The sequence below is a fragment of the Vicugna pacos genome, chromosome 6 (genome assembly GCF_048564905.1).
Source record: "Vicugna pacos chromosome 6, VicPac4, whole genome shotgun sequence".
In the NCBI taxonomy this organism is placed as follows: Eukaryota; Metazoa; Chordata; class Mammalia; order Artiodactyla; family Camelidae; genus Vicugna; species Vicugna pacos.
The window spans coordinates 5,584,203-5,610,757 of NC_132992.1; the positions used below are offsets into that span (position 1 = coordinate 5,584,203).

Here is a 26,555-nt window from a genome sequence, read left to right on the forward strand (position 1 = left end):
AATCAAACAAAAAGCTGGTTTTTGGAAAGAGGAAATAAAATTGACAAACCTCTGATGAAACTCACAAATTAAAAATAGCACAAATAAGCAAAATAAGAAAGGAAAATGGAGAAATTACAACAAATAACATAGAAATACAGAATATCATATGAGAATATTATGAAAAACTATATAGAACCAAAATGGATAACCTAGAGGAGATGGACAAGTTTCTGGAAACATACAGTCCATCAAGACTGAATCAAGTAGAAACTGACCACTTGAACAAACCGATCACTAGAAATGAAATCGAATTAGCAATAAAAAACCTCCCTACAAATAAAAGTCCAGCACCAGACGGCTTCACCAGGGAATTCTACCAAAAATACAAAGAAGAACTCATACCAGTCCTTCTCAAACTCTTCCAGAAGATTGAAAAGGAGGGAATATTCCCAAACTCATTTTATGAGGCCACCATCACCCTGATACCAAAACCAGGCAAAGACACTACCAAAAAAGAGAATTATAGGCCAATATGACTGATGAACATAGATGCAAAATCCTCACCAAAATATTCGCAAATAGAATCCAACAGCACATAAAAAAGATTATACATCATGATCAAGTGGGGTTCATCCCAGGGACACAAGGGTGGTTCAACGTATGCAAATCAATCAGTGTAATACATCACATCAACAAGAGAAAGGACAGAAACCACATGATCATCTCAATAGATGCAGAAAAAGTACTTGATAAAATTCAACACCCATTTATGATAAAAACTCACCAAAGTGGGTATAGAGGGAACATATCTCAACATAATAAAAGCTATATATGACAAACCTACAGCCAGCATAGTTCTCAACGGTGAAAAACTCAAAAGCTTCCCACTAAAATCTGGGACAAGACAAGGCTGCCCACTATCACCACTCCTATTCAGCATAGTCTTGGGAGACCTAGCCACAGCAGTCAGGCAAGAGAGAGAAATAAAAGGGATCCAAATTGGAAAAGAAGAGGTCAAAGTGTCACTATATGCAGATGACGTGATACTATATATAGAAAACCCTAAAAGGTCCACACAAAAACTACTAGATATAATCAAAGAATTCAGCAAGGTAGCAGGTTACAAGATTAATGTACAAAAATCAGTTGCATTTCTTTACACTAATGATGAATCAATGGAACAAGTAAAGAAACAATCCCCTTTAAAATAGCACCCAAAGTAATAAAATACCTACGAATAAATCTAACCAAAGAGGTGAAAGATTTATACATGGAAAACTATAAAACATTAAGGAAATTAAAGAAGACCTAAAAAAATGGAAAGATATCCCATACTCCTAGATTGGAAGAATCAATATTGTTAAAATGGTTACACTGCCCAAGGCAATCCACAGATTTAATGCAATCCCTATCAAATTACCCAGGACATATTTCACAGAACTGGAACAAATCATAATAAAATTTATATGGAACCACAAAAGACCTAGAATTGCCAAAGCATTACTGAAGAAAAAGAAAGAGGCTGGAGGAATAACTCTTCCAGACTTCAGACAATACTACAGAGATACATTCATCAAGACAGCATGGTATTGGTACAAAAACAGACATATGGACCAATGGAACAGAACAGAGAGCCCAGAAATGAACCCACAAACTTTTGGTCAACTCATCTTCAACAAAGGAGGCAAGAATATACAGTAGAATAATGACAATCTCTTCAGCAAATGGTGCTGGGAAAACTGGACAGCAGCATGTAAATCAGTGAAGCTAGAACACTCCCTTACACCATACACAAAAATAAACTCAAAATGGATCAAAGACTTAAACATAAGACAAGATACAATAAGCCTCCTAGAAGAAAATATATGCAAAACATTATCTGACATACATCTCAAAAATGTTCTCCTAGGGCAGTCTACCCAAGCAATAGAAATAAAAGCAAGAATAAATAAATGGGACCTTATGAAACTTACAAACTTCTGCACAGCAAAGGAAACCAGAAGTAAAACAAGAAGAAAACCTATGGAATGGGAGAAAATTTTTGCAAATGAAACCGACAAAGGCTCGACCTCCAGAATATATAAGCAGTTCATATGACTTAATAAGAAAAAAACAAACAACCCAATCCAAAAATGGGCAGAAGGCCTAAACAAGCAATTCTCCAAGGAAGAAATACAAATGATCAATAGGCACATGAAAAAATACTCAGTACCACTCATTATCAGAGAAATGCAAATCAAAACTACAAGGAGGTATCACCTCACACCAGCTAGAATGGCCATCATTCAAAAGTCCACAAATGACAAATGCTAGAGAGGCTGTGGAGAAAAGAGAATCCTCCTACACTGCTGGTGGGAATGCAGTTTGCTGCAGCCACTGTGGAAAATAGTATGGAGATTCCTCAAAAAACTAGGAATAGATTTACCATATGACCCAGGAATCCCGCTCCTGGGCATATATCCAGAAGGAACCCTACTTCAAAATGGCACCTGCACCCCAATGTTCATAGCAGCACTATTTACAATAGCCAAGACATGCAAACAGCCTAAATGTCCATCAACAGATGACTGGATAAAGAAGAAGTGGTATATTTATACAATGGAATACTATTCAGCCATAAAAACTGACAATATAACACCATTTGCAGCAACATGGATGTCCCTGGAGAATGTCATTCTAAGTGAAGTAAGCCAGAAAGAGAAAGAAAAATACCATATGAGATCGCTCATATGTGGAATCTTAAAAACAAAACAAAACAAACATAAATACAAAACAGAAACAGACTCATAGACATAGAATATAAACTTGTGGGTTGCCAAGGGGGTGGGGGGTGGGAAGGGACAGACTGGGATTTCAAAATGTAGAACAGATAAACAAGATTGTACTGTGTAGCACAGGGAAATATATACAAGATCTTGTAGCTCACAGAGAAAAAATGTGACAATGAATATATGCATGTTCATGTATAACTGAAAAATTGTGCTCTACACTGGAATTTGACACAACATTGTAAAATGACCATAACTCAATAATAAAATGTTTTTTAAAAAAAGGTCCAACCCCCCCCCAAAAAAAAAACCAACAAATACTAGCCTTTATTGTTTAGAATACCACCACTTTGTTGAAAATCGTCTCAGGAACAGGGTAAGGACTAGTATTAATATTTCAAATAGCCTTCATTAAATAATACTTACCTAAAATTCGGCATAATCTTCCAAACAACGTAAAATAAGGACTCTGGGCTGAATGCAGTCTGGCTACCTTGCCATAAAGCACACAGTGTCTTTCTAAACTCTTCCACCAAAGACCTGGAAAAGAGGAAGGGATGATGGGACTCTTGGCATTCAGTGAGAGGCTAGTATTTCAATACACAATGTTCAATTGTCTAAAATTCATAATAAAAAAAATGAAGACATAAAAAGGGTGTGGTCTCTTCTGAACTAAGTCTGAGAGTTAAGTAATAGCATCTCAAAAACCCACATAAACAGCAGTAATTACTGACAAAACTAGTTTTTTAACACATAGTGAACTCTGAGTGTGCCAAGTACTGTCATACTTGTAGAATAAAGCAATGGGTAGGTTACAAACCAATTAGTTAAGAATGTTCATTTTAAAAAACTTAAAATAAGGAACAGAATCTCTTTCTCCGTCTCCTGCATTTTTCCTTCTTAGCCCTCACTAGGAGCACTTCCCAGACCTCAGTGTGTGACCATCTGCTCATCTCTGCCTCAGAGAGTTCATCTGGACTCAAGGATCAACATTCAAGTTTATACCAATGACTCTCAAAGCCAAATCTGAAAGCCAGATTTTTTCATCACCGCTTTGATTCAGGAGTCTCCCAGTTCCAACAGGAATTCTCTACTGCATGTCCTCTTGTCTCTTGAGAAGCAGTGTGCACTAAACCTGCTCTCTGCATCCTCCCTGCTGTCCCTCTATATCCGATCGCCCCTTCTCTCACAGGAATACAACTTCCATTTTCTCCTTTGAACGTGTCCAACTTCTGAGAAATTTCCTTAAAGAGAAAGAGTAGCCCTTCTTGTTAAGCCCTTCCTTCTTCCTTCTAGCTAGAATGAGGACGAAATGCTGCTGCTCCAGCATCACCCTGGACTCTGGATGAGAGCCTCACCCCAGGGAGGGTGCAGCAGAGCGCCAGAAGGAGCCTGATGGTCGTGTGAAATAAACCTAGATGGATAACCTCCAACTTGACGTGAGAAAATAAACCACGAAAGTTCAAGTCACTGTCAGTCTTGGTTTTCTGTGCACGGAGGTCAACTGATAAACGTCCACTTCAGACCGTGTCCGTCACTTCAGCTGCCGTACTCACGGACACCTGCCCGATGCCCCCGAGGATCTCAACCCCCGTCATCCAACAGGTTCGTGTCTCTTACTTCCCAGCCCCTGAACCCTCTTCCTGTGTTTGAGGAGCCCCACCTGAAGGGTCTTGTGGGAGTCCGAGCCTGCCTCCCACTACGGAAGCTGCAAAGGCCAGATACTTGCTTTCTCAGCACCCCTGGCAGCCAGGACTTGGGCACGTGGCCTGGGTTCTGCCTCTGTGAAGCAGGAGCTAGTGATGCAAAGAAGCCGAGACAGTGCCAAATCCTTCCTGGTGGCCAAGAGCACCATCGGGAGGGCAGGGACAGCAGTGACAGCAGCATCCAGCCGGCACCCAACTCCAGCCGTGCGGGCAGTGGGACCTCCGCTGCGGCCCTGGGCAGGGGTCCTGATGACACATCCTTATGCAGGCCTGGACTCCAGACCCCATTTTCTACCCATCCAGTAACGGTGAGCTCACCAACACGCTTTCCGGACATTCCTTTTCTGCCGAAGATGGCCAGAGGCAACTTCTGCAATGTGTAACTACACCCTAAACGACGCTAATGCATCGAGTGCTCCTAATTCTTCCCGAACTTCTGTGCATGTGTAGTTCTTCCTTGTCATTTCACCGTTTCCTCTAACCAATTACTCTAAAGTGTGAAGTCTCCTGGAACACAGCACGCTCCAGCTCATCCATGTGCTGCTACTGAATTAAGCTCCTGACACAGCGCTTCCAGTGAGATCACGCCCTCCCTGCTCCCGTGCCCGGTGTGGGGGTTCCCGCCCACCCTGGCCTGCTGCGCGCTCCGTGCTGCACACTGTTCTAGCACGGTCTCCTGTTCCCCCTCAGCCATCAAGGCTTTCATAATATGATGCATCTTTAAACCCAAACGAGAACATGGCTGCACTGAATTTGAATGCATATTGGTTTGGTTCAATTGTCAATTTTTTTCCCTTCCACTTCACATAAAAATTGACTGTACTGCCCCCGCAAGTAATTTGGTAACTACAAATTAATTATCCAAGACCAGTTTACCTAACCTTATCAGACAAATCAATTCACAAAGCCTAATGATACTCATGCTGGTCTACACCCATAACTGTATTTCATACACACGTCACTTTTAGAATGTCCAAATCCACAGACCCAGCAGGTAGACAGAGTACTAAATTTATCCTGCCTATTAGGTAAATAGACACAAAAGAATCCCAATAATTATTAAGACTGCCAGCTAGATACTTACATGCAATTTTTAGAAGAAGAGGCTGTTTTTGAAATGCATGTGCCTATTAACTCGCATAATGCAATGGAAATCACCAGTAAGGGTCATTTGCTCAGCAGCTCAAAGCCAGAAAGGACACATTCTTAGACTCACACGTTGTTGTCCCCCTGGCTCCTGGTGTGGTACGTCCGCCTTCCTGCTGTCTTCCCATTCCTTAACTCCACGGCGGGCAGTTCTTTGAAATAACAGCAAAACTGCTCAATGTTACTATTTTAAAAGGAAGGGAAGAAAATTATTTTTTTTAATGTACTAAGACTGTGAAGAAAGTACTCTGAGACCTACATACGGACTTTGAAAATGTCACCTTTCAATTTCTCATTAGAACTGTACCTCAGTGCAATCTCTTCACTAAGTCTCCTCATTTACTCCAAGAAAACAATAGAAGCAGATGACTTTGCAGAAATAAAGACCTCAGAGCAAAACGTCTGTTCAAAAAATCCCCAAGCCCCTCTCCTCCCCGCACCCCCAACACACACACACACAATCTATAGACTGCGGTCATTTCTTTTCAGGGTGTTTGCTCCCAAGCGTTCAATAATTTCCTCAAATAAAAACAAATCACGAAACCAACCACACTGTTTAAATACGCCCCACAGAGTCACCAGGAGAATTCAGCAGTGACTAGAACTTCTTCTTTGAGCAAGACTAGGCAAGTCAGTACCTAGTAAAGTTCAGTACCTTTAAGGAGAGACTGAACTCGGCTTCTGCTCCTCATTAGCAAGGTGGCCTTGGGAAAATATAATTTATTCTGGTCTTTGATGCCACATTAAAAATCTAAAAGTACACAACTTTCAAAATAACTTCTTTTATGTACCAGGTCAGCCTTGTTGTCAGTTTTATTTTTACTGCTCATCTTACATTTTCAAGATCTTCTAAACCTCTGATCTTATGACCATACTTAAGAATGAATCATTGAACCAAGTTCTCTGAACAAGGTTCCTTATAGCCCAGGAGTCTGCCAGCTGTGGCCCACGGGACAAATCTGGCCCTGCACCAGTGAGCTTTTACATTTTTAAAGTGGCTTCTATATTTCTGAAGAGTTGTGTAAAACGGAGGGGCTGCTGAAGGGAGGAGACTGGATGTGGCATGCAAAGCTTAAAAAGATGTATTTAATCTGGCCTTTTACAGAAGTTTGCAGGCCTGTGCTCAACCCTATTCGAGAAGCAACAGGAACCAAATAATAATAACAGCTAACAGTTATTAGCTGCCAGGCACTGTTCTAAGCACTTTGTACAAATTGTGTAATAGCTTCCCAACCACCCTGTTAGGTTCACTACTATCCCCCGTTCCACTGATGAGAAAAGCAAGGCACAGGGAGCTGGGGTACCTGCCCCAAGTTCCTAGAGTTAGTGGCAGAGACAGGATCGGAACCCACTGCCTTTGCTCCTAACCGTTCCACTCGAAACTGATGTCAGGTACTTAGGCTCTGGCTGTAACATTACCTGAGGGACTGAAGGATGGCATTCATGAAACACGTGTTCCCCAAATTCCGCAGGCCTGTGGCACAGATGGCAGTGGTGCTTCCCTGTAAAATGGAACAAGAGGCAGCCATCAGGAACGCCAAGAGAAGGCCAACTGTTCCAAACATCAAAGCGGAGCGAAGGGCTGGACTTGAAACTCTAGCATCCAGCCAGCTTGGAACTGATTCTTTTCTGCCCAGCGAGTATTTCAAATTCCTTTTCTATTCTCTGTATAAGTGTCTGGATATTTTTAGAAGGCTGTTTCTGATCCTAGAACTGTTCTAAATGGGAGTATCTTATGGAAGCTTATGAGAGATCGGCATTACTAACTACTGTGGAGTACACAATGCAGAAACCAGGCAGGTCCTTCAAAGAAATACGTTTAGGACTTAATACTTGTATAAGATTCTATTAAAGCTACTACAAATCAGAAAAAGTATAAATATGTACATCTCAAGTATTTCTGTCCCCCAACTTTTAATTCTAAGCCACGGAAATAATTAATACATGTTTTCCTAGCAATGGAATACCAATCTTAAAACACCACCTGGACTTCCCTTAAAGACTAAGGTTTAGTTTTCTGATTAGCTGTACAAATGCACCACGATGTCTGAATACTACACGTGGGAAGTCAATCTACCAATCCAAGCCAAAGCGTCATGTCAGCTTTCTTCCACAAAGTTGTAACACTTTAGCTAAGTGTGTGTATAAACATAGCTAGCGTGACAGCACGAGGGTAGATGCAGGTTGAAATTACTGTTGTATTTAGAAATATTTAGTGATCTTTACATTTTGTTACTCCATTCATGGCTCATACATCTGGTAACAGCTGCATATCAGAATGAGAAAGCATATTCTTTTATGGTGAAACTGTATTAATGCAGTCCTAAGAAAGAAAACATACCTAAACTTCAGACCCCTGGAGTTTGCACTGGGGACCTTAAACAGAAGGAAGCAAGAACTCTGGGGTCCTACAGAAACGGAGTAACAAGGCAGCCGAGTAAGCGTGAAGAACAAACGCTTGCTAAGGCGGAGGAGCAGGGCAGCAGTCCTGACAGAGGGAAGGCACTGACAGACGGACCCCCTGGGGAACTGAGTAGCATGAAGGATCATTAGTACAAGTGGCAAACATTTCGTAAAATAATCCAAGTCCAAGGCATGCAGTTACAAAAGTTTACAAGGGGCAACATTAATGTTAGAACTGTAATCAAACAGTGACTAGATCTCAACCAATTCTTACAGCTGAATAAATTTTAATTACTTACATTTACTTTCAATAACTTGCTGTTTAGTGATGAGTTTTCCAAAAGTTTTCTTTTCCGATGCCTGTCAGCTGCGAAAGCTGAGCTATTAAAACACAAAGAGACAGATGGTCAAAAAGACATTAGTACAGACACACTCCACAACAAGGTAAAGAATAAGCGTGGCTGTTTGAAGCGTCCAGGGTGCGGAGCCTGGCTGCTCAGACAGGCCAGGAAGGGACGCGTTGGGCCCACTGCGGCCCACAAGGATTTCAAGTAACGCAGGAGCTCCACTTTCCTGGAAATCCCCGCTGCTCCTCCAGCAGGAGCTTCCCAGAAAAGCTGGCCAGGTACACGTGGCCACTGAGACAGTCCCTCGCCGCCACCACTCTATCTAAATGATGGTGAAGCTTCCAACAGGAGCACAGGCCTTCCTTGTAACAAAAGGACAGCCCTGGTCTGACACGATTATTCTGAGAGTTAACACCAAGTCTCAGACACTATGCTACTTCTTTCTTAAGTTTAATAAAGGGATCATGTTTTGTTCATATGTTGTAATAGATGATGATATACTGAGTCTGCAGAATGATAAATAAGTCATAGGCATATATAAATTCATTTGACTCAGCTATGGTACAAAGCATATTCTAAAAGAAATCCTAATTAGCACATAAGTCCTGAATTTAAATTATTTAAATTTTTCTTGATGAAAGAGATTCTGTTTGAAATTTACCAGAAAGTGATTCCTATCTTCAAAGCATCACTTTCAAATTATTACGTATTAGGAGAACTGATCTAAAGGAAGTAAAAACTACTATTAAACAACACACACTTTTAAGTCTACCAACTCCTTCCTGTATTCCAAAAGTACCAGGCTAATCCAGAGTAAATACATAATTATTTTTCTTTCCAGAATTTCCACAGGAACTATAATGTCTTTGGAGCATCAGATACTAGTGACAGTCAGTTGCTTCAAATCTAAAAATGTTCTTAGGAAACAAGTCTTCAGAACTGTGTGTGTGTCCCTCAGTGCCCTGGTGACTACAAGACAAGAAAAGATCAACCCCATGGACTGTGATGCTAACTTAACTTCCTCACAAATCCTGCCAGTAAAGAAGCTGAGTCACAAGCACTGTGTATATACTACTTAGTGACAATGCCTGATAGTTGACTTTTAGTTTCAACTTATATATATAAAGCATTTAGCTTTTCAAAAAGTTATTAAATTTTACCATCAGTGATTCTCAAAAGGGCAGAATCCTTTAGATCCGTTTGAATTTGCATTTGAAAAACATAAAAGTAAACCTAGGTAATGTTCCTTGACATAGGAAAAGGACTGCAGGTAGATTTTTTTCCAGTGGGGCCAAGTAGAAGTGTAGACGAGGCGATCGGTGACATCTTTTACCCGGTGACGTCGTCGATGGCAATAAAAGATCTGATAACTGCATAAATGCAAGCAGGTTCCCGAATGTCCTGTTTTCTGTTTGACTTAGTTCTAAGGAAGTTATCTGGCATTGAGATGGCAGCCTTTTCTTAGAGAAAATTCTAAGTGGCAGGAAAAAATAACCTGGTAGCTACCCACTTCTCTAACAAAGAATCAGGTTAGTGAGATCTTTACAACGACATCACCACATCGGAGAGTGATGTTACATAAATTACTGCAGGAGTCTCCTACTTTGCAGGTAACTGTGACAATCTGAGACAAAATTCAGTATGTTGCATCTATGCGTCTGTACCTGTGACTCATTCCAGACAGGGCTCCTGCTGCTTTGTTCAAATTAAAAGAAGGGAGGAGGCTCTTTGAAAAAGAGAGGAGACACAAGATGACAAGCCAAAAAGTACTTAAACCCAAAGTGTTCTAACTGGTTGAGACTTTTAAAGAATCAATTCTTCTTTCTTTATCAGCTTATAACCTATTTGGTGGAGACATGCAAGAGACTTTGGCTAACCAAAGCTGGACAGTGCTTCACGCAAAGAGCTTGGGTTATTCCTCCTCAGTATGCAATTTCAAAATACTCTATTGGCTTTGCATGTAAGTTTGCTAAGGGACCTCACTTCTGGCGTGATCTCACAATAGTGTCCCAATACATTAGATGGCACCTGACAATCAGGGGTGAATTACACAAACTCCGCCTGAGTCAGCAATCACTCTGGGCCATGCTTTTACCCACTGCAGCTTCAAAGACCACGGCTACTGGGGCTTCTGTTACTGCTTGAATTTTGGGTCCAGTGGGTTTTATGTGACTAACCGATTTAGCCATAGCAAAAAAAAAAAAAAAAAAAAAAAAAAAAAAAAAAAAAACTATTCACGTAGGTACTTTAACTTCCTTATGATGACAAAGCATTTCACAGCTTCCTGTACTTTTAAGTGATATATACCGTCCCTACCAAAAAAGGGAAAGAAAGTAGGATCCTGTGTTATAACACTGATGCAAAGTGAAGAACCATGTAATTCATCCTAATTTCCCTTAAAAATGATAAATTTCAGAGCTTCTACGAAGACCTCATAGTACATTTCACAAGGTTTTTCTAATAACAAAGGAAACTCTATAATGATTATTTTGTTTTCTGCCCGTCCCGTGCAGTCCCAAAATTCCCCTTGCAAATAAACTGGGGAGCTGACAGGTTGGTGGGGTGATAACTGAGAAAATGGGCTCTGGAGCCCTCAGATACGGATATAAACGTTAAATGGCACGAACGCTGAGCTATGATCAGGAACCGTGAGCATTTTCAGACACTCAAATCTGAGGTTTGAGTCATTCACATTTCAATCACACTAAAAACATGATGAAGTACAGAACTCATAAACAAAAATCCTGCTCAGAAATTCTACAAGACCCCTCAATCCCATTCCGCCCCTTCTCTCCCAAGGCCTGTTACTTACTTTTCCAAGTTCTGTAAGTGTTCTCTGACTTTCTGTACCAGTCCCAGCTTGGTGTCATTGACCACAAAATCATCACAGCGATAACTGCAAGGAAAACATTAATCAATGCGTGTACAGAGCTTGCGGAAACCACAGTAATGGAATCACTGAAAGGCCTGGCTGCTGTCAAGACGATCACATGGCTCTGCAGGCAGTTACTGTCGCTGGTGAGTTGAAAGAGGACTTGGAACTCACAATGGAATGTTTTTTCAGAGCCTTTTCAAAAAGCCAGGTAGGCAATGAACACTAACTTCTTTTCACATTTTTATTCAAAGGCTCTCCAATTCCTCTTTCAAAAATGAAATAAGCTGCTACATGTGTTATATTCTTTTTAGTGGTGTGTAATACACGGAAAATGAAACACAAACCTCCAATCCTATTCCTGGAGCATGAAGCCTGAAGCTTTAACATCACGTGATCCTTCCCAACTCAAATTAATGGGGAGTTTGCAGGGAGGAGAGGTTTAAGTGAAAAGCAGGGAAAAGACAATTAACCTGTGGGGATAGCTGGATAAAAAACGAAAAGCTATACGTTTTACCCATAATTTAATTTAAATAAGTTGAATTCAGATGGCTGAGAAGAATGCATCTTTTCATTCTGAAGTGTTAGAAGACAAAACTGTAAAAGAGTGGCTACATCTTTCAGGAAACTGACAACCGCTTTGAAGAAAGACATTTAAGGTATTCTTTAAGACTGATACTGTGTGTGCGTGTGTATCTGTACAAGACAATAAGCAATTAATATAAGGAATCACACATAGTAACTTCAACTTGTACATCAGCATTCTTTTTTTTTCCTGAAATAAGCCCAGTCTTAACAGAAACAACTTACAAGCTAATACCAATACTGCAGCTTTGAACAAAACTACTTATTGTAACTACCGAAGAATAATGACACTAACACTGCCATTCTGAGCAAACAAAACTTTGAATGCATAGCAATTAGTAAAAATTAGGTCATCTCTAGCAGAATCCAAAAAACATTTCTTACATACCCGAAACCAGTCTATAAAAAAAATTGAAAAGAGGATGAGGGAAAGCAATTTTTAAAAAATTACCCACAAAAGCACAGCTTGCATCTTTTATTCACAGGAGTCAAACTGTGAATGCTTTTGAAAACTTTAACTAAAATATATATGTAATTACTCAACACCCCATCTCCCCATTAACTACCTACCTGCGCCGGCAATCAAGAACCCCTGACGTGCTCTCCCAGTGCCTGTGCTCGACCCCTAACATTTCCACAAAGAGCAAAAGCTGCCTTTTACATCCTGGACCCTTTCTCTATGGTCAAATACCAGCTATGGCAGGAGAATAACCCCTTATCAGTTTTATGACAAATACACAGAGGAATTAAATTACTGAAAAGGTTTAATTCCCTGCTTCCCCTCGGCATAAATGTGAAGGGGGTAAGGTCTGCTCTGTAAACCTGGGCTTAAGGCACTTGGTTCCTCCAGGAACCCCAGGCGTCACTGACGAATGAAACTGCTCTGTTACTCTAACTCCTGCTCACGTTTTTATGTTATGTTTGCATAAATAGATGCATGTGTTTCAGCTAAAACAATGTTCAGTATTCAAAACAAAAACAATTCCAAATGCTAATGTTCATCTGGGAAAGGCAGTTTAAGATCAAACACAGATCACCTCTCATGTATTTACATGCTGCTGGAGTAGCTGATTGAAACGTTAACCTCCACCAAGAAATGGCTGCTTTAAGAAACGAATTGTTTCACATGATATGAAATAACTAATATTTTCCTTATTAAAGTAGTTCTTTTTGGTGTGACATGGATTCAGGCTTTAACATTTGTTAAAGTAACATTTTCATACATTGAAATACAGATTTATTTACGGCTTGCTCCATTCTGAACTAACCTGGCTTAACCGGGTCTAGCTGCTCCCACTCTCTGAATGGTCACCATTCAAGCAAGTTGCTCTGGGCTCTAGAGCTGTGCTAACGTGGCTGATGCAACTGAGAAGCTGAATTTAAACATTTTACTTGACACAAAATTTTACTTAACAACTGAAGCAGTATACAATACTTCTCCATTAAATACAACTTCATGGTTTTGGTAATACTGTATTTATTTCACTTTTATGATTATACAGTGTAAGATGTACTGCGGTGCACACGGTGGGTGCATGTGTCATTTCTAGGACCGTACCTAAGCGCATCACCAGTCTAGTTTGTGTCAACAGAACGACTCAGTTATTTTTCTATGCAATAATGCAGCACCATGTGTTTATTTGCGTATCTTATGCAGACAGCATGAGTTACAGGGACACCTATGTAAACTGTAATTGGTAGTTAAATTAAAATACTTATTTGGGGGGTGGTAGAGTGCCTGCTTAGCATGCACAAGGTTCTGGGTTCAATCCCCAGTGCCTGCATTAAAAAAAATAAATAAACACTTGTTTTAATTATAATATAATCAAATTATCCTTCTGGCTTAAAAATTAAGAATGAAAATTTTTTTCACTTCCAAATGAAGGCACACTCATGAGGCAGAATCAAGTGGAGAAGGTATATCACAAATTTTACGAAGAATGGCAACTACAACTTACTACAGAGGAGCAAAATTACCAAGCCGTGTGGAAAGAAGTTTTAAGATAATGAAGTAGACAATATTGAGTCATTTTCAGCAAGTGCATAGTAATTTAATGAGAAGTTGCCTCTCTACAAGTCAAAATATAATCAATGCAGTTTTTCACAAAGAAATCAGAATGAAATGTATAATAAAAAAATTTCTTAGTAATTTTTAGGATTTGCACTTGTAATTCTTACTCAAGAAAGAAAATCATTTTCAGATGGCAAGATGGAACAATAAATTATTATTTCAGCTACAGGAATTATGTTTAAAATTTTGAGGTAAAGATTAAAAAGGATATTTCATAAAAAGTGAAAAATCTTCAATTGATCCACCAAGCAACTGTCAGTGAATAAAAGACCTTTCTAGTAAGATCAATCAATTCAAACATCTGAAATTTTTAAGTATTTTTATTTTTAGCTTTAGATGACTTTTACAAGACAAGAAATGGTGGCCAATTAATACTTTGGGTATTTGTCTCAAATGACTTCCAAACTGAAAGATCTTTGTCTATTTGCAACCTTAAAAACAATCAATCGCATGCTATAAATATTTCTTAATCTTTTACATCTGTCACTTTCAGCTAGATTAAAAGAAAAAAGACAGACATGTGGGATCAAAAACCCAGATTTACTGGAATTATTTCCCTTATTTGCTCTAGTGCATGTTAACATATTGAAAATATGTGTGCTCTGAAGTAGACTATTATGGATGCAGTTATGAAAATCGTTCAGTACATACGTACAAATGCTACAAATCATCACCAGTTTATGGAGCTGTTAAAAGAAATAGAAGATGATGAATTTAATGACTATGTGTTCTCTGCCAGTGTTCACTGGAAGTCATGGAAGAATGTAACAAAAGTTCACTGTACTGTTAACTCTACTTCAAGATTTTCTTGAAACCAAAGGCGCACTTGCCAGTATTTGACAGAGAGAAAACATCACAGCGGGATTTACATCTTCTCACCTGGATCACAACGCACACGCCTGAGCTCAGTTTACAAATCCCAGGAGAGAGCAAGCTTGTTTGTGACCTAGACAGACAGGTACTAGAACTTTTGTTAAAATTTAAACTATTCATAATACAAATCAATAATGATTTTTACACACTTCAGCATGAACAAATATGCATAAGATTTTAATGATAAAGCATTAAGCTGGCTGCAGAACCTACAAAAAATTGAAGAATGTTTTGCGACATGGATAAATTTAGAGGTGATTTTCAGTTTACATAATCGCCCTCTGAATTCAATAATACTGAGTTGTTACAAGAGTTAGTGGATTTACTCAACTTAGATAGTTTTGAAACTGATATGCTCTTGCTTCAGAGTCAAATCAATTATTCTAAAAAGATGAGTCACATCTTGTCTTGTCAATACAGATGCAAATACTAGAGAAAATGGGGTTTTCTGGTACTTTATTCATTAATTGGAAAAACTTTAATAGTGTTTGTAATCTAAATTTTTATGCAATTTTAATGACTAAATACAGATCAAGCATTTTGGATGAAAAATTAGCATCTGAATGGAGACACGCTGTATGTATAAAATACACACTGGATTTTGAAGGTCTCATAAAAAAAAGATGCAAACTATCTCTAATAATTCTATATAAATTACCATGTTGACATGATAATACTTTGGATAACTGGGCTAAATAAAACACACAATTAAAATTAATTAACCTATTTCTCTTTGCTTTTTTAATGTGGCTACTTGAAAATTATAAATTACATATGGGATAAATTATTTCTGTTGGACAGCACTGCTAGTCTAAAGAACATCTAAGACGCTACCTGCCCAATATCATAAAGAGGTAACAACTATAACTTTACTGAATTATAAGAAATCAACTTTAACTGGACATATTTTCACTGGCTTAACACATTTAAGTTTTCGCAATTATCCCTGTTTGTCAAGAGTCAATTTTAGGTCTTCTTACAGTCACTCAGAAGGACATTTCCTGCTAAGATTATAAACTGCACACTGCCTGAATCTACGGCGCTCTGTAAGTGTTGGCTGATGATAATGAAAGGAAAGCACCTGCCTCTAAGGGTCAAAACTTTCAGGAACGCCTGGCACGTGGTAGAGGGTGGATACGTGTGAGCTCCCTTCCATGGTGGACTCAAGAGCTGCCTCACAGCCCTCTCTCCTCTAGCTGCCCCCATCCCCCTGTTTTGATTTCTTCCTCCCTGACCCAGAGGTCAAAAGAAAATAAGTTACAAAAGTAGGAAATAAATTAGAATTTAAATGCTGTCTTTAGCTGAGACATTGATTTTTAAACTGGAAACTATCCTACTTATACTGGTATTAAAAAGTCTCAAGGCAAACAGAAGGATTTAAAGTAAACAAAGCTCTAAAAAGTCTCTTCCTGGTTTACCATTGTGTTGAAGCTACCAAGTCAGAATTATGCTTTCCTCCAACACCTGAAAACAAATGTAGCCACTCTTCTTAGTTTGCCCTTCAGAAAGGTCACACCAGAACAAGAAGTACAAAAAAAGAACGTAACTTGTAGGTTGTGTTTCAAAAGCTTCTAGATTTGTCCTCTGAAACGTGGAATGCTTTTTCCCATTTTGAAAGAAATATGGTTATAAAATATGGTTACATGTCATAAAGTGAAAATACACCTGGTTCCCAAAATGTAACTGAAATAATATTATAAAAAGTGCTACCCTTTTTCTTCTTTCCACTGAGAAACTGGAGCAGACGTCCAGGTTTTGGTGCCCCTTCATATAAACAGGACTTCATGTGTCTAACAAACAAAACTCAGGAACTACCTATATTATACAACCAATATTTTGGCTATTAAATTAACACTTAGGCAAGTTTTAATTTAGTGATTTTAGGTGATCCTTCCAGAAAAGATGAGCTCTACTTCTAACAGAGCACTTGTCAGGTAAGGAAAACATTTTCTTCTGTATTTAGTAAGAAGAGAGAACTGTGTAAGAAAATTTAGGCAAACTGAACACTAAAGACAAAAAAACACTTAGAAATCATATTAGGCAACATATTAGAGACATTAGATGAGGCAATCAGATATAAAAAGGCAGGAGGAGGACCGGCACTTCCTCTACACCCAACACCTTGAGACAAACTACACCATCATCTTAGCTACGTGCAACTTAGCCTCAAACCAAACTCCTTTAGCCAAATATGATCCTAAAGTAATTCTACATTACTTTAAGCCAAAGGTTAACAAACTAGTCAAATGTAGAGTATTACATACTGTTAAGGGCAGAAGATGCACAATTAATTTGACCACCTGGTGCTGAAAGAGTATCTACCAGGTAGCAGGTAAGTTTTCATAAGAAACACAAGTTATTTATACTATTATATAATTAGGTTAAAAATTGATTAAAAAAACCACAGCTGAAGTTATTTTAAATTCTGCTTACTCTAATAAATAGCAAAACTGTCCAATTTTTTCATTACATTGTGAAAAAAAATTTTTAAGCGAAATAAGAAAAAAAGAAATTTCTTTATGTGCACATTTTTAATTTTGATTTTTTCTAATTTCTAGCATCCAATCATACCTAGTCCTTTCTATGTTTCTTTATATAATCTCTCCCAAACTCATCTTCTTTCTCCTCAATCTTAACTAACATTCTGTTCTATATCTTGGTTACTTCCTTTGGTGTGATATCCCCCCAACCCCCAAATACAGTGACTTTCAAATCCACAGATACCTGTATCTGAATTAAGCTACAGTACTTGATGGTCTGCGCAATGTCAACCTCACCTCAATTTTCTTCTCTCTCGCCTTTCCCCCCAAATCTTCCCTTTCCCTTCAGCATTAAATGCTTTACGTTTAGATATACGCTTTCGTCCCATACACCAACTCCCTTACCCTCCTCAGTATTTTCCAAGTAGCACCACTTAGTTGTTTTAATAGTAAAAACTATTTCCTACGTGGCCACCCCCATCTGTACTCTTTCCCCGTTCTCCAAAAATTAAAACATGCAGCATGGCTCAATCACTTGCTTGTCCTACAATTTAATGTAGGTTTACTTCCTTTTAAAAATCCTAATTTTAGAAGCACTTGTTTCCTTCCTATTTTTGCCCTGCACCTCATGCCCCCTCTAATTATAAAAGACAAAACACCAATGGCTCCTAATCAAACTATTGTCAATGGCTCCTAATCAAGTTAAAAAAAAAGCCACAAAACTGAGCATCCACCACACCCAATATGTTTGTATTAATTGTATTAATTATATATGCAAGTAAGTGTAAAATAATACATGTATAGTTAAAAAAGAAAAATTTTAGAAGAATCATCTAGAGATGAAATAAACTATTTTAAAATATCTTGCTATTCATATCTTCAGAGCATTATGAATCTATTATCTCAAAATACAATATACACATAGGGTGATAATTGACATAAATGACAGTGGATGTAATTTCCTACTTCATGTGATCTCTCGAACTTTTTGTCCCATTAATCAGATCTGCTTGGTCTGTGTTTTTATTAGAGAGCCAGTATCTTTACTTTGCGGTATGTCTGATGGGCTCACAGTAACGTATGTCAGCTTGCCTCTTCCTTGTTCACCAGTATTTGCGTTACTACTTGTTAGTGTTATCTTGGAGGATTTTTTCTCGTGCAAATTTTTAAAAATATGTATCCATTTGATGAGGGTTGATTTGGTAATATCAAGTGAATCCACATAACTAGGCAGACAGAAACCATTACACACTGGCCAAGGCCAGACGGCAGCAAGGGTGAGGACAACACGTGAAGCTCCGAGTCAGGACCCTCCGCGTTTGGTTCACGCCACGTAACCGTCTCATCTATGGACCACGGCAGTAGGCAGAGTAAATATTTGCAAAGCTTTTTTGTTTTCTTCAGATAAAAGGTTTTAATAGAAGTTCTGACATTTTCTTCCCATACCCCCAAGTACATTATTTTAGAGACCACTGCTCTAAAAAGCAGGCCCCTAACATATAGCAGGTTCTCAATGAAAATTTACTGAATAAAAACAACACACACTCTTCTGATTTTCTTAAGAAGTTGCTCACATTATGCTCAAATGTTCAAGGAACTTGTCTCAAAGGTTTTGAAGGTAAAAATCTGGGGGAAGAGAGAGGAACTGCTTATAATGCTGAGTTTTCTTCATAAAGGATCTGTATCTTTGCTCTGTGTCTTTCTTTAACATATTTATTTCTAGATATAGTTTATAGTTTTTGTCATTATGTTGAATTTTTTTTGTTTGGTCATTTCCAATTTTAACTAATGACTGCTAATGAAGAGAAAACTATTAGTTTTTGCATATTTATCATGCACTATTTCAAAATTTCTTATTAATTCTACCTGTACTAAAGCCCTCGAGTTTTCTGGGTATTCTATTATATAATTTGAAAGCAGAAATAATTTTTCTTCCTTTCCAATATTTAGAGCAATTGTTTACTTATTCTTTGCCTTATTTCAACAGTTAGAAGGGCCAAAGCAATGTTTAAAAATAGTGACAGTGATGTAAACGATGACAGAAACACTTGTTTCTGATGTAACAGAAAGGGCTTTGCTTTAATATTTCACCAACTAGTGTGTGACAGCTGCTTTCTTTTTTGGGGGGACTATCATATTTGAATAGTTTCCTTTTATTTCAATGCTATCAGTTTCTCAAAAATCAGAAATGGTTTATTTATAAACGTACTTTTGCTTCAATGATACAATAATCTGAGTTTTCCTTTGAAAATGAATATATGAATAAGTATGAATATGGAGGCTTATGAAATTAACTCAGTAATTATATAATTTGTCTTTTTGACACATCTTACTGGATTAGATTTGCTTTGGTTAAACTTACAACTATTTTAATTAGTGAAATTGACTTCTTTTTGGAGTTTCTATCCGATTTTTGTCTTAAGGTTTTGAAAGTTTTGTAATAGTAATATACTTAATGTTAAATTTTAAGTTTGAGGCCACACTGATACAGTAGCTACCAACCAAGTAGCAATTTAAACATAATAATTAAAATAAAATAAAATAAAAACACTCAATTCCTCAGTCCCACTAGCCACCCTCTTTTACAGCAAAGTGATTCAGGTATACATACTTATATGAACATTATTTTTCCAGATTCTTTTCTGTTATAGGTTATTACAAGATACTGAATATAGTTTCCTGTGCTATACAGTAAATCCTTGTTGTTTATCTATTTTACAAAGTAGTGTGTATTTGTTAATCCCATACTCCTAAATTTATCCCCCCTTTCCTCCTTTGGTAGCCTGTAAGTTTGTTTTCTATATCTGTGAGTCTCTTTCTATTTTGTAAATAAGTTCGCTTGTATTATTTTTTTAGATTCCACATATAAATGATACCATACAATATTTGCCTTCCTCTGACTTACTTCACTTAGTATGATAATCTCTAGGTCCATCTATGTTGCTGCAAATGGCATGTTTCATTCTTTTTATGGCTGAGTAGTATTCCACTGTATCTACATCTACACCACATCTTCTTTATCCAATCATCTGTTGGTAAGACACTTAGGTTGCTTCCATGTCTTGGCTGTTGTAAATGCCCACTAGCAACTTTTAATTGCTCAACTGCTACCAAATTGTATGGCACAGATGTCATGCCCAAAACTGAACTCTCTCTCTTTCTCAGCTTTAAAATTCTGAAGCTTTTTCCGTGCCTATTGTTAATGCTACTGAAGCTACCCAAGTCATAAAGCTCCACATCAGATTCTTGAAGAACTAAGAAAATATTCTCAGACCAAACCATTTCTTACTCACTTGAAACAAGAAGCAATTGTCGTACAAATTAACCTGATATTTTAAGCAAGAGTAAAGAAACAAGTCCTTTAATCTGCTGGCTACAAAGCAATCTTTATACAGTAAGTCATGTGTAACACTAATAAAAAAAAAAAAACCAAACTTTTATGCAAAAAGTAACCCTCAAGAAAGGCAAGGGTAAATAAATCAAGTTTTAAATTCTTTTTCATTCCCGTTTAATAGATAATATCATCATAATAGGATATCTAGAGGAAACTTTGACCTCTAGTTTTATTATAAATGACAAGATACAGACACAGAAAAGAAAAAATCAAAAGAAGCTGATGTTCTAATGACTTCACCTATTTCAAACCAAGAAAAGTTAAAATCAAAAGAACTCTTCCAGCAAATAAGCTTATTTTTAAATTCTCTTTTATTCAATTCTAATGTATTGCCATCAAATAAGCCAATTCTGGAAAATGAGAATACCTACAGAGAAAATCCATTTCCTTTGTTAAAAGCAGACAAGCACCAGCTTAAGAAAGGAACTTTTGTTTTCAGACTATGCACTAAAGGGTTTCTTTTTACTAAAACTCCAAAATACTGTTTTTAAATTTAAAAAATTCTTCTTGTTATCTAATCCTTACAACATTGAAAATTTGTGCCCAAAAGTTTATAAGGCTAGTAACAAAAGATCTTCCCATTTTTAATTTTTAATCACACCTGCCTCTGAAAACGATTATCAATTTAAGCCCACAAATAAAAGCTTTATTTTTATTCGTTTTAATTAAAACTGCTACTTGTTATAGGTGTTTAAAATCTGAACTAGAAGTCCATTTTCTAGACAAATGAGTTGACTCACATTTCATATTTCTCTGTTTGAAGGAGTGCTTTAAAACATTACCCTGCTGAGAAGGAAAAATTCTGGTAATTTAGTTTTAATATTCCTTTCATACTTTTGAATCCTCAGAAATTCAGCTATTATAAGTTGACAAGGCTATGTCAGGTGTCAAAAATCATTTATTCCGTACTTTTTAAATATATTAACTCTAAATAGTCTGTCTACAGAAGAAATCCAGGTCCCTAATTTTTAGTCTTTCTTTTTGATCCAGTACTGCACACCACATACAATTCCATTTGTGTTGACCGGGGGAGGGGAGTTGGGGTGAGAGGAAAGTAAATATTACTGAATACACAATAAACCGAACACTTGCCCTTGTGTGAGAATCTTGAGATTTTCATTTTTACTGAAATCTTCATTTGATTCCCAAAGCAGTGGGTCTGTGCCAAATCAGAATTATTCCCTTTGGTGTCGTTTTCCCTCTTCTGAAATAGTGGCCTATTTTATGCTGTTCTGCTTGGTTGATACGTGCCTCTCTTCTGGATGCCCTCCTTACATCAGAAGTGAAGCGAGCTGCTCTGCAAGGGTGTCCCTCTTGGGAGGTATATGGAATAGCTCACACATGTTATGATTTTAGATCTTCAGGAAAAATGTTCCGCAGCCCTTCAGTCCTCCAAGAGGATCAAGAGGGCACAGTAATATAAATTTGGTATAACCTTCCCCATTTTTGGAAGATAAGTTAGCAAAATTCAATCTTTCAAACATCTACGCCCTGCTCTGCACCAGACACTGAGTACTGTGGTCGATACAAAGATGTGACATATGGCTCCTGCAGGCCCCAGGGACATTTACAAATAAATAACGTGCAGCAGGAAATTACAAGTATCTCAGGAACTCTGAGTTTAGGAGAGATTACATCCAGCTACAATTGGAGCTGAGGCGGGGACGGGGGTGGGGGGTGGCGCAGTGTGGACAGCTCAGTGATAACTTCATAAAGGATCTGCACAGACAGACGCACAGGGCCTCTTGGAAAAGGGAAGATAAGGACAGAAAAACTGTCAGCCTCAGAGCATGTTTCAACTTCCTCAGAGCACAGAGCACTTGGAAAAGGTGCTTCAACATTGCTATAGTCAAAGTCGCTTGACTACAAGCATAATAATTAATAATCAAATAGGTTCAACCTAATATACCAACATTTTACCTCTGAAGCAAACCATTCAGTCTAACCACAAGAAAGTTATGCACAAGGAAAATTTACAAACTGAAATGAAAATACTTAAGTACGCTGGAAAACAACACACACAAACACACACCTCATGCAGAAAAAAGCCTTTTTTGTTTGTCTCTTCATCATAGTGAGGTGTGGGAAATGTGAATTTCAACTGCAGCCTCATGGGTCTACCACTCTCACAGGTTCCTTGTAGGCTGTCAGTATCACACTACAGGAACAAAATTCCCTAGCACTTTGTTCTAAAACCACAAATGGGATGGTTCTGTGACCAGCTGCAGCTCCCTGCACTTCAGAAGCTCTGGGTGTCCACACACTCACAGCTCTGTACAGCTTTACACAGAAGACTGGCAACTGGCCAAGAAGCCCCTGCCATGGTGTCTATTCCCCGAGGTTCAAGATCTGCCATTTAATTCCAATTCAGCTGTGAAACGACTTGTACTTTAGCACGCTACTCCAACATAAAACAATTTAAATTCCAATTCTAGTTAATAAACGTATTCTTCCAAAATGCAATATACAAAGATTTTAAAGTAGATAATCTTTATCTTTAAAGAGACCTATGAATAGAATTCCACTCCATTAAGAAAATTCTAAGAAAATTCTAAGGTAATTCTTTAAATTTTCTCAAAGAGTTACTATTTCCTCATAATCTCACCAATAGCAAGAAAACCCACTGCACACAGAGATTTAGCTGTATCTCCAAACTTCCCCATTAAGCCTTTCATGCACATTGCTAACTGAAAACCAAGAAGACAATGTTTTCAATGTCTGGTACGAACAGGATGCCATGACCTACACCGATGACTGTGAGACAGATACTTCAAGAACGATCTTAATTTCTGCTGTCTAAAGAGAAATACTTGCACTAGGCCTTGTGTGAAAATCTTGAGAAGATTTTCACTTCTACTGACATTGCCATCTGCCTCTAGCTTCTCTCTCACCCAGGTCTGGACACCTTCTGCACAAAGGATCACCGAAATGGTAGTGATCTGGATGGCTAGCCCTCACGAGGCTTTACTCAATCATCACAGCAATGTTGAACCACCGACCTTTCTTTCCTTCCTTTTGATGGACAGCTTTCTATAATAACCAACTAAGGACAATGCAGAAAGGACCAGCACACAACTCCAGTACAAAGTATGAATCAAAAGCGGTGTCTGGACTTTAAATCCCCATCCCTGCCCAGTATGACCTACGGCCTTTGTGTGACATTGATTCAAGGGCTGTGTGGCAGCTACAACACATCCAAAGAGAGCCTTTAAATAGCTTGGGTTTTTTTCTCCTTTCAATATCAAACACCTTTTGAATTCAGTAAAGTGATTAAAACAAGTAAAGAATTGTTCATAATTTACTAGACAAGGAAAGAAATTTGCTTCACGCTAAAGTTAAAACTAAAACACACTGAATTTTTAAGCAGATCAAATGGACATGATCACTTGTAATGCAAATAACCTAGTTCTAAGTCATCACAAAAACAGATACTCACTTTACTGTCATTTATATGAAACAGACACGTGACTATATTACAAGGAGAGAACAGGGCTCCCAATATCTTTTTAAAAGATATGATACTTTAAACAAAAGTTGGTTTGAAAAGCTACACGCAAAATTCTTGACATGTATCTACCGAGGAGAACAGGAGACCAGAACTGTGTTGGGAGTGGGGAGACTGTCAAAATAATTTTTTAAACAAAGAAGTTAAAATTTTAAGATTATATAACAAAATGTTAACTGGACAATAGGAACATGGGTTTTTACCTGAGGTGGGGCATGAGTTTTTAATCATTTCATTCTTCAATTAAAAACAAAACAAGAAAAAGAAAAGGACTTATAATGAGCAACAATAATAGTTACTTTTCATTTCCCTGCAGCCTACGGGGTGGGAAAGAAGAGGCAGCGGAGAGGCTGAATGGGCAAAGCAAAAGGAAATCGGAATGAGTACGGACCGTGGTCCTGGTGGCCCCGTCCTCTGTGAGTCCCCACAGAACTCACAGGCAGCAGTGGCCGGCTCGACTGCTTTAGAGGCTGGGGCGAGCGGAAAGAGCGACGAAGATGAGAAAACACTTGCGCTCACATGGTAAAGGAACACCATTTTCAGAAAACAGTAATACTTACCAGTACGTACTGTAGCTACTGCAATCCATACACACCGTGTGCTGAGCTTTTTCCTGCTTTTCTGACTTCTTATGGTTGGTTAAGGGTATTTGTGCATCTTCATAATGTTTTTTTGCATGACCATTCACATACCTTACAAAAACCAAATGAAAATTTATTTCAGTCTAAACCCTGCTTTGGAAGGTAAAGTAGTAGGAAATGATAATAAAATTAGATGGTTATCAAATCAGAAATGAGAAAGAATTCTTCCTAATAAGCATTCAATCCTGTAAAAGCATCCAGTCATTTAGTGATGTAAAAGCTGAGTACTTAAAATATGCTCTTCTTTCGCAATCACGTATGACAGTCAGCTTTTAGTTATACACAAGACTGGGGCCAGGCAAGGAAGGTGTTACCTACGCAAATCAGTTTCAACACCTTTGTTATTATCACTTATCAACTCCTTTGCTAGATACCTCTGTTACAGCATTTTTCCTTTTCTAAGGTGTTTCTCAGACGGCTAACCCCCAACTCAGGCTATTATAAAAGACAGGTTTTGTAAACTAAATTACTCAGTCACTGCCCACAGGGTCACGGGCTCTGCTTAATAAAAACATGAGAATCAGATAGTGAAACAGGACAACCTCCCATCTCCTTCTCATCAGTATGGCTCCAAATCTTTTATTTGAATGCCTGCACAATCACTCCACTCATATGGAATAGGTTTGTTTAGAAAAAATCCAAACAAAACACAACTCATGTTAACCTTATATAAACTGTTCTTTCTCTACATGGACTAAGATAATCAAAGGTTGACTACAGTCATAAAAATTAACACTTTCCAATTCAGATTGAATAAATCTATCACAAAAAGCAAAATGAAACTGAATTGAGGGTTCACATGCATATGCTGTGCGCACAAATTCACCTATATCTTCACCTAAATAGTGTACAAAGCCGTAACCGACAACTACTTGAAGACCCTTACAAAACAAAAACTAAAACTCCCCAGTTCCTAGAAAGCAGCTAACTTGTAGAAGGCAAGGCCTAATGGAAAACTCACAACAGTCAAAACGAATGCTGATTTAACAGCACCAAAATAACTCTGCTCAGAGAGTTAAGGTGACATTTTTGTCACAAGGCGCCTTAACTGAACAAGGAGCAACACTTACCTTGGGAAAAGCTGGGGAAAGCGAGGAGGACCAACCGCAAGCCCAGCCTCTGGCCCCAGGAAAGCTGGAAGCATGAGAGGCACTGCCACCCTCCACTCAACTCTGACTCTGATCATGGTTTTTTCCCACATTTTGTTTTCTTTGTAATAAACATAACCAACACTTGTGGGTACAAGGGTCTTAAGTTTACAAAAGTGGACTAAAATGAATTTTTAAAAAATGATTAAGAGTATAAACTCAAAAACAAGACTGCCTGGATTCAAAAGTAGGCTTTGTCACATGCTGGCCAGGGGAGCCGGGGTGAGTTAACCTCTCTGTGCTTCTGTTTTCTCATCTGTAAAATGCAGGTAACAATACTTATATTGTTGGTTGTTAGGTGATTAAATAATCCATGGCTCAGAATGCATGCATGAATGAATGTTAGCAATATTTTTATTCGTATTTTCCTTTATATGCTTAAATACTTTTTTTGTGTGTGTGGTGGTGGAGGGGGAGGTTTTTGGGGGATTTTTTGTTAATGGAGGTACTGGAGATTGAACCCAGGACCTCATGCTTGCTAGGCACACGCTCTACCACTGAGCTATATACCCTGCCTCCTGCTTAGCTACTTATTTATACAGAATCCAAACAACGTAATTGCTTAGAAAGCCATCATATTAAGTCCATACTTTGAGATAACACATTGCACAGGTCAGGAAACATCCCATATTTA

The 26,555-nt window shown here is 38.1% G+C and overlaps 1 protein-coding gene across 3 annotated transcripts in view; it reads right to left on the reverse strand.

The window, feature by feature from the left end:
• USP3 (ubiquitin specific peptidase 3) overlaps positions 1-26,555 on the reverse strand; it is an 81,622-nt gene that overhangs the window by 27,504 nt on the left and 27,563 nt on the right. For all 3 annotated transcript variants that reach the window (XM_072962278.1, XM_072962279.1, XM_072962280.1), the window contains 6 exons: positions 24,693-24,824; positions 11,165-11,248; positions 8,305-8,386; positions 7,022-7,104; positions 5,673-5,786; positions 3,177-3,290 (listed from right to left, as the gene is read on the reverse strand). In XM_072962278.1, the coding sequence (XP_072818379.1) occupies positions 3,177-3,290; positions 5,673-5,786; positions 7,022-7,104; positions 8,305-8,386; positions 11,165-11,248; positions 24,693-24,824 (609 nt within the window). The remainder of the gene's footprint in view (positions 1-3,176; positions 3,291-5,672; positions 5,787-7,021; positions 7,105-8,304; positions 8,387-11,164; positions 11,249-24,692; positions 24,825-26,555) is intronic.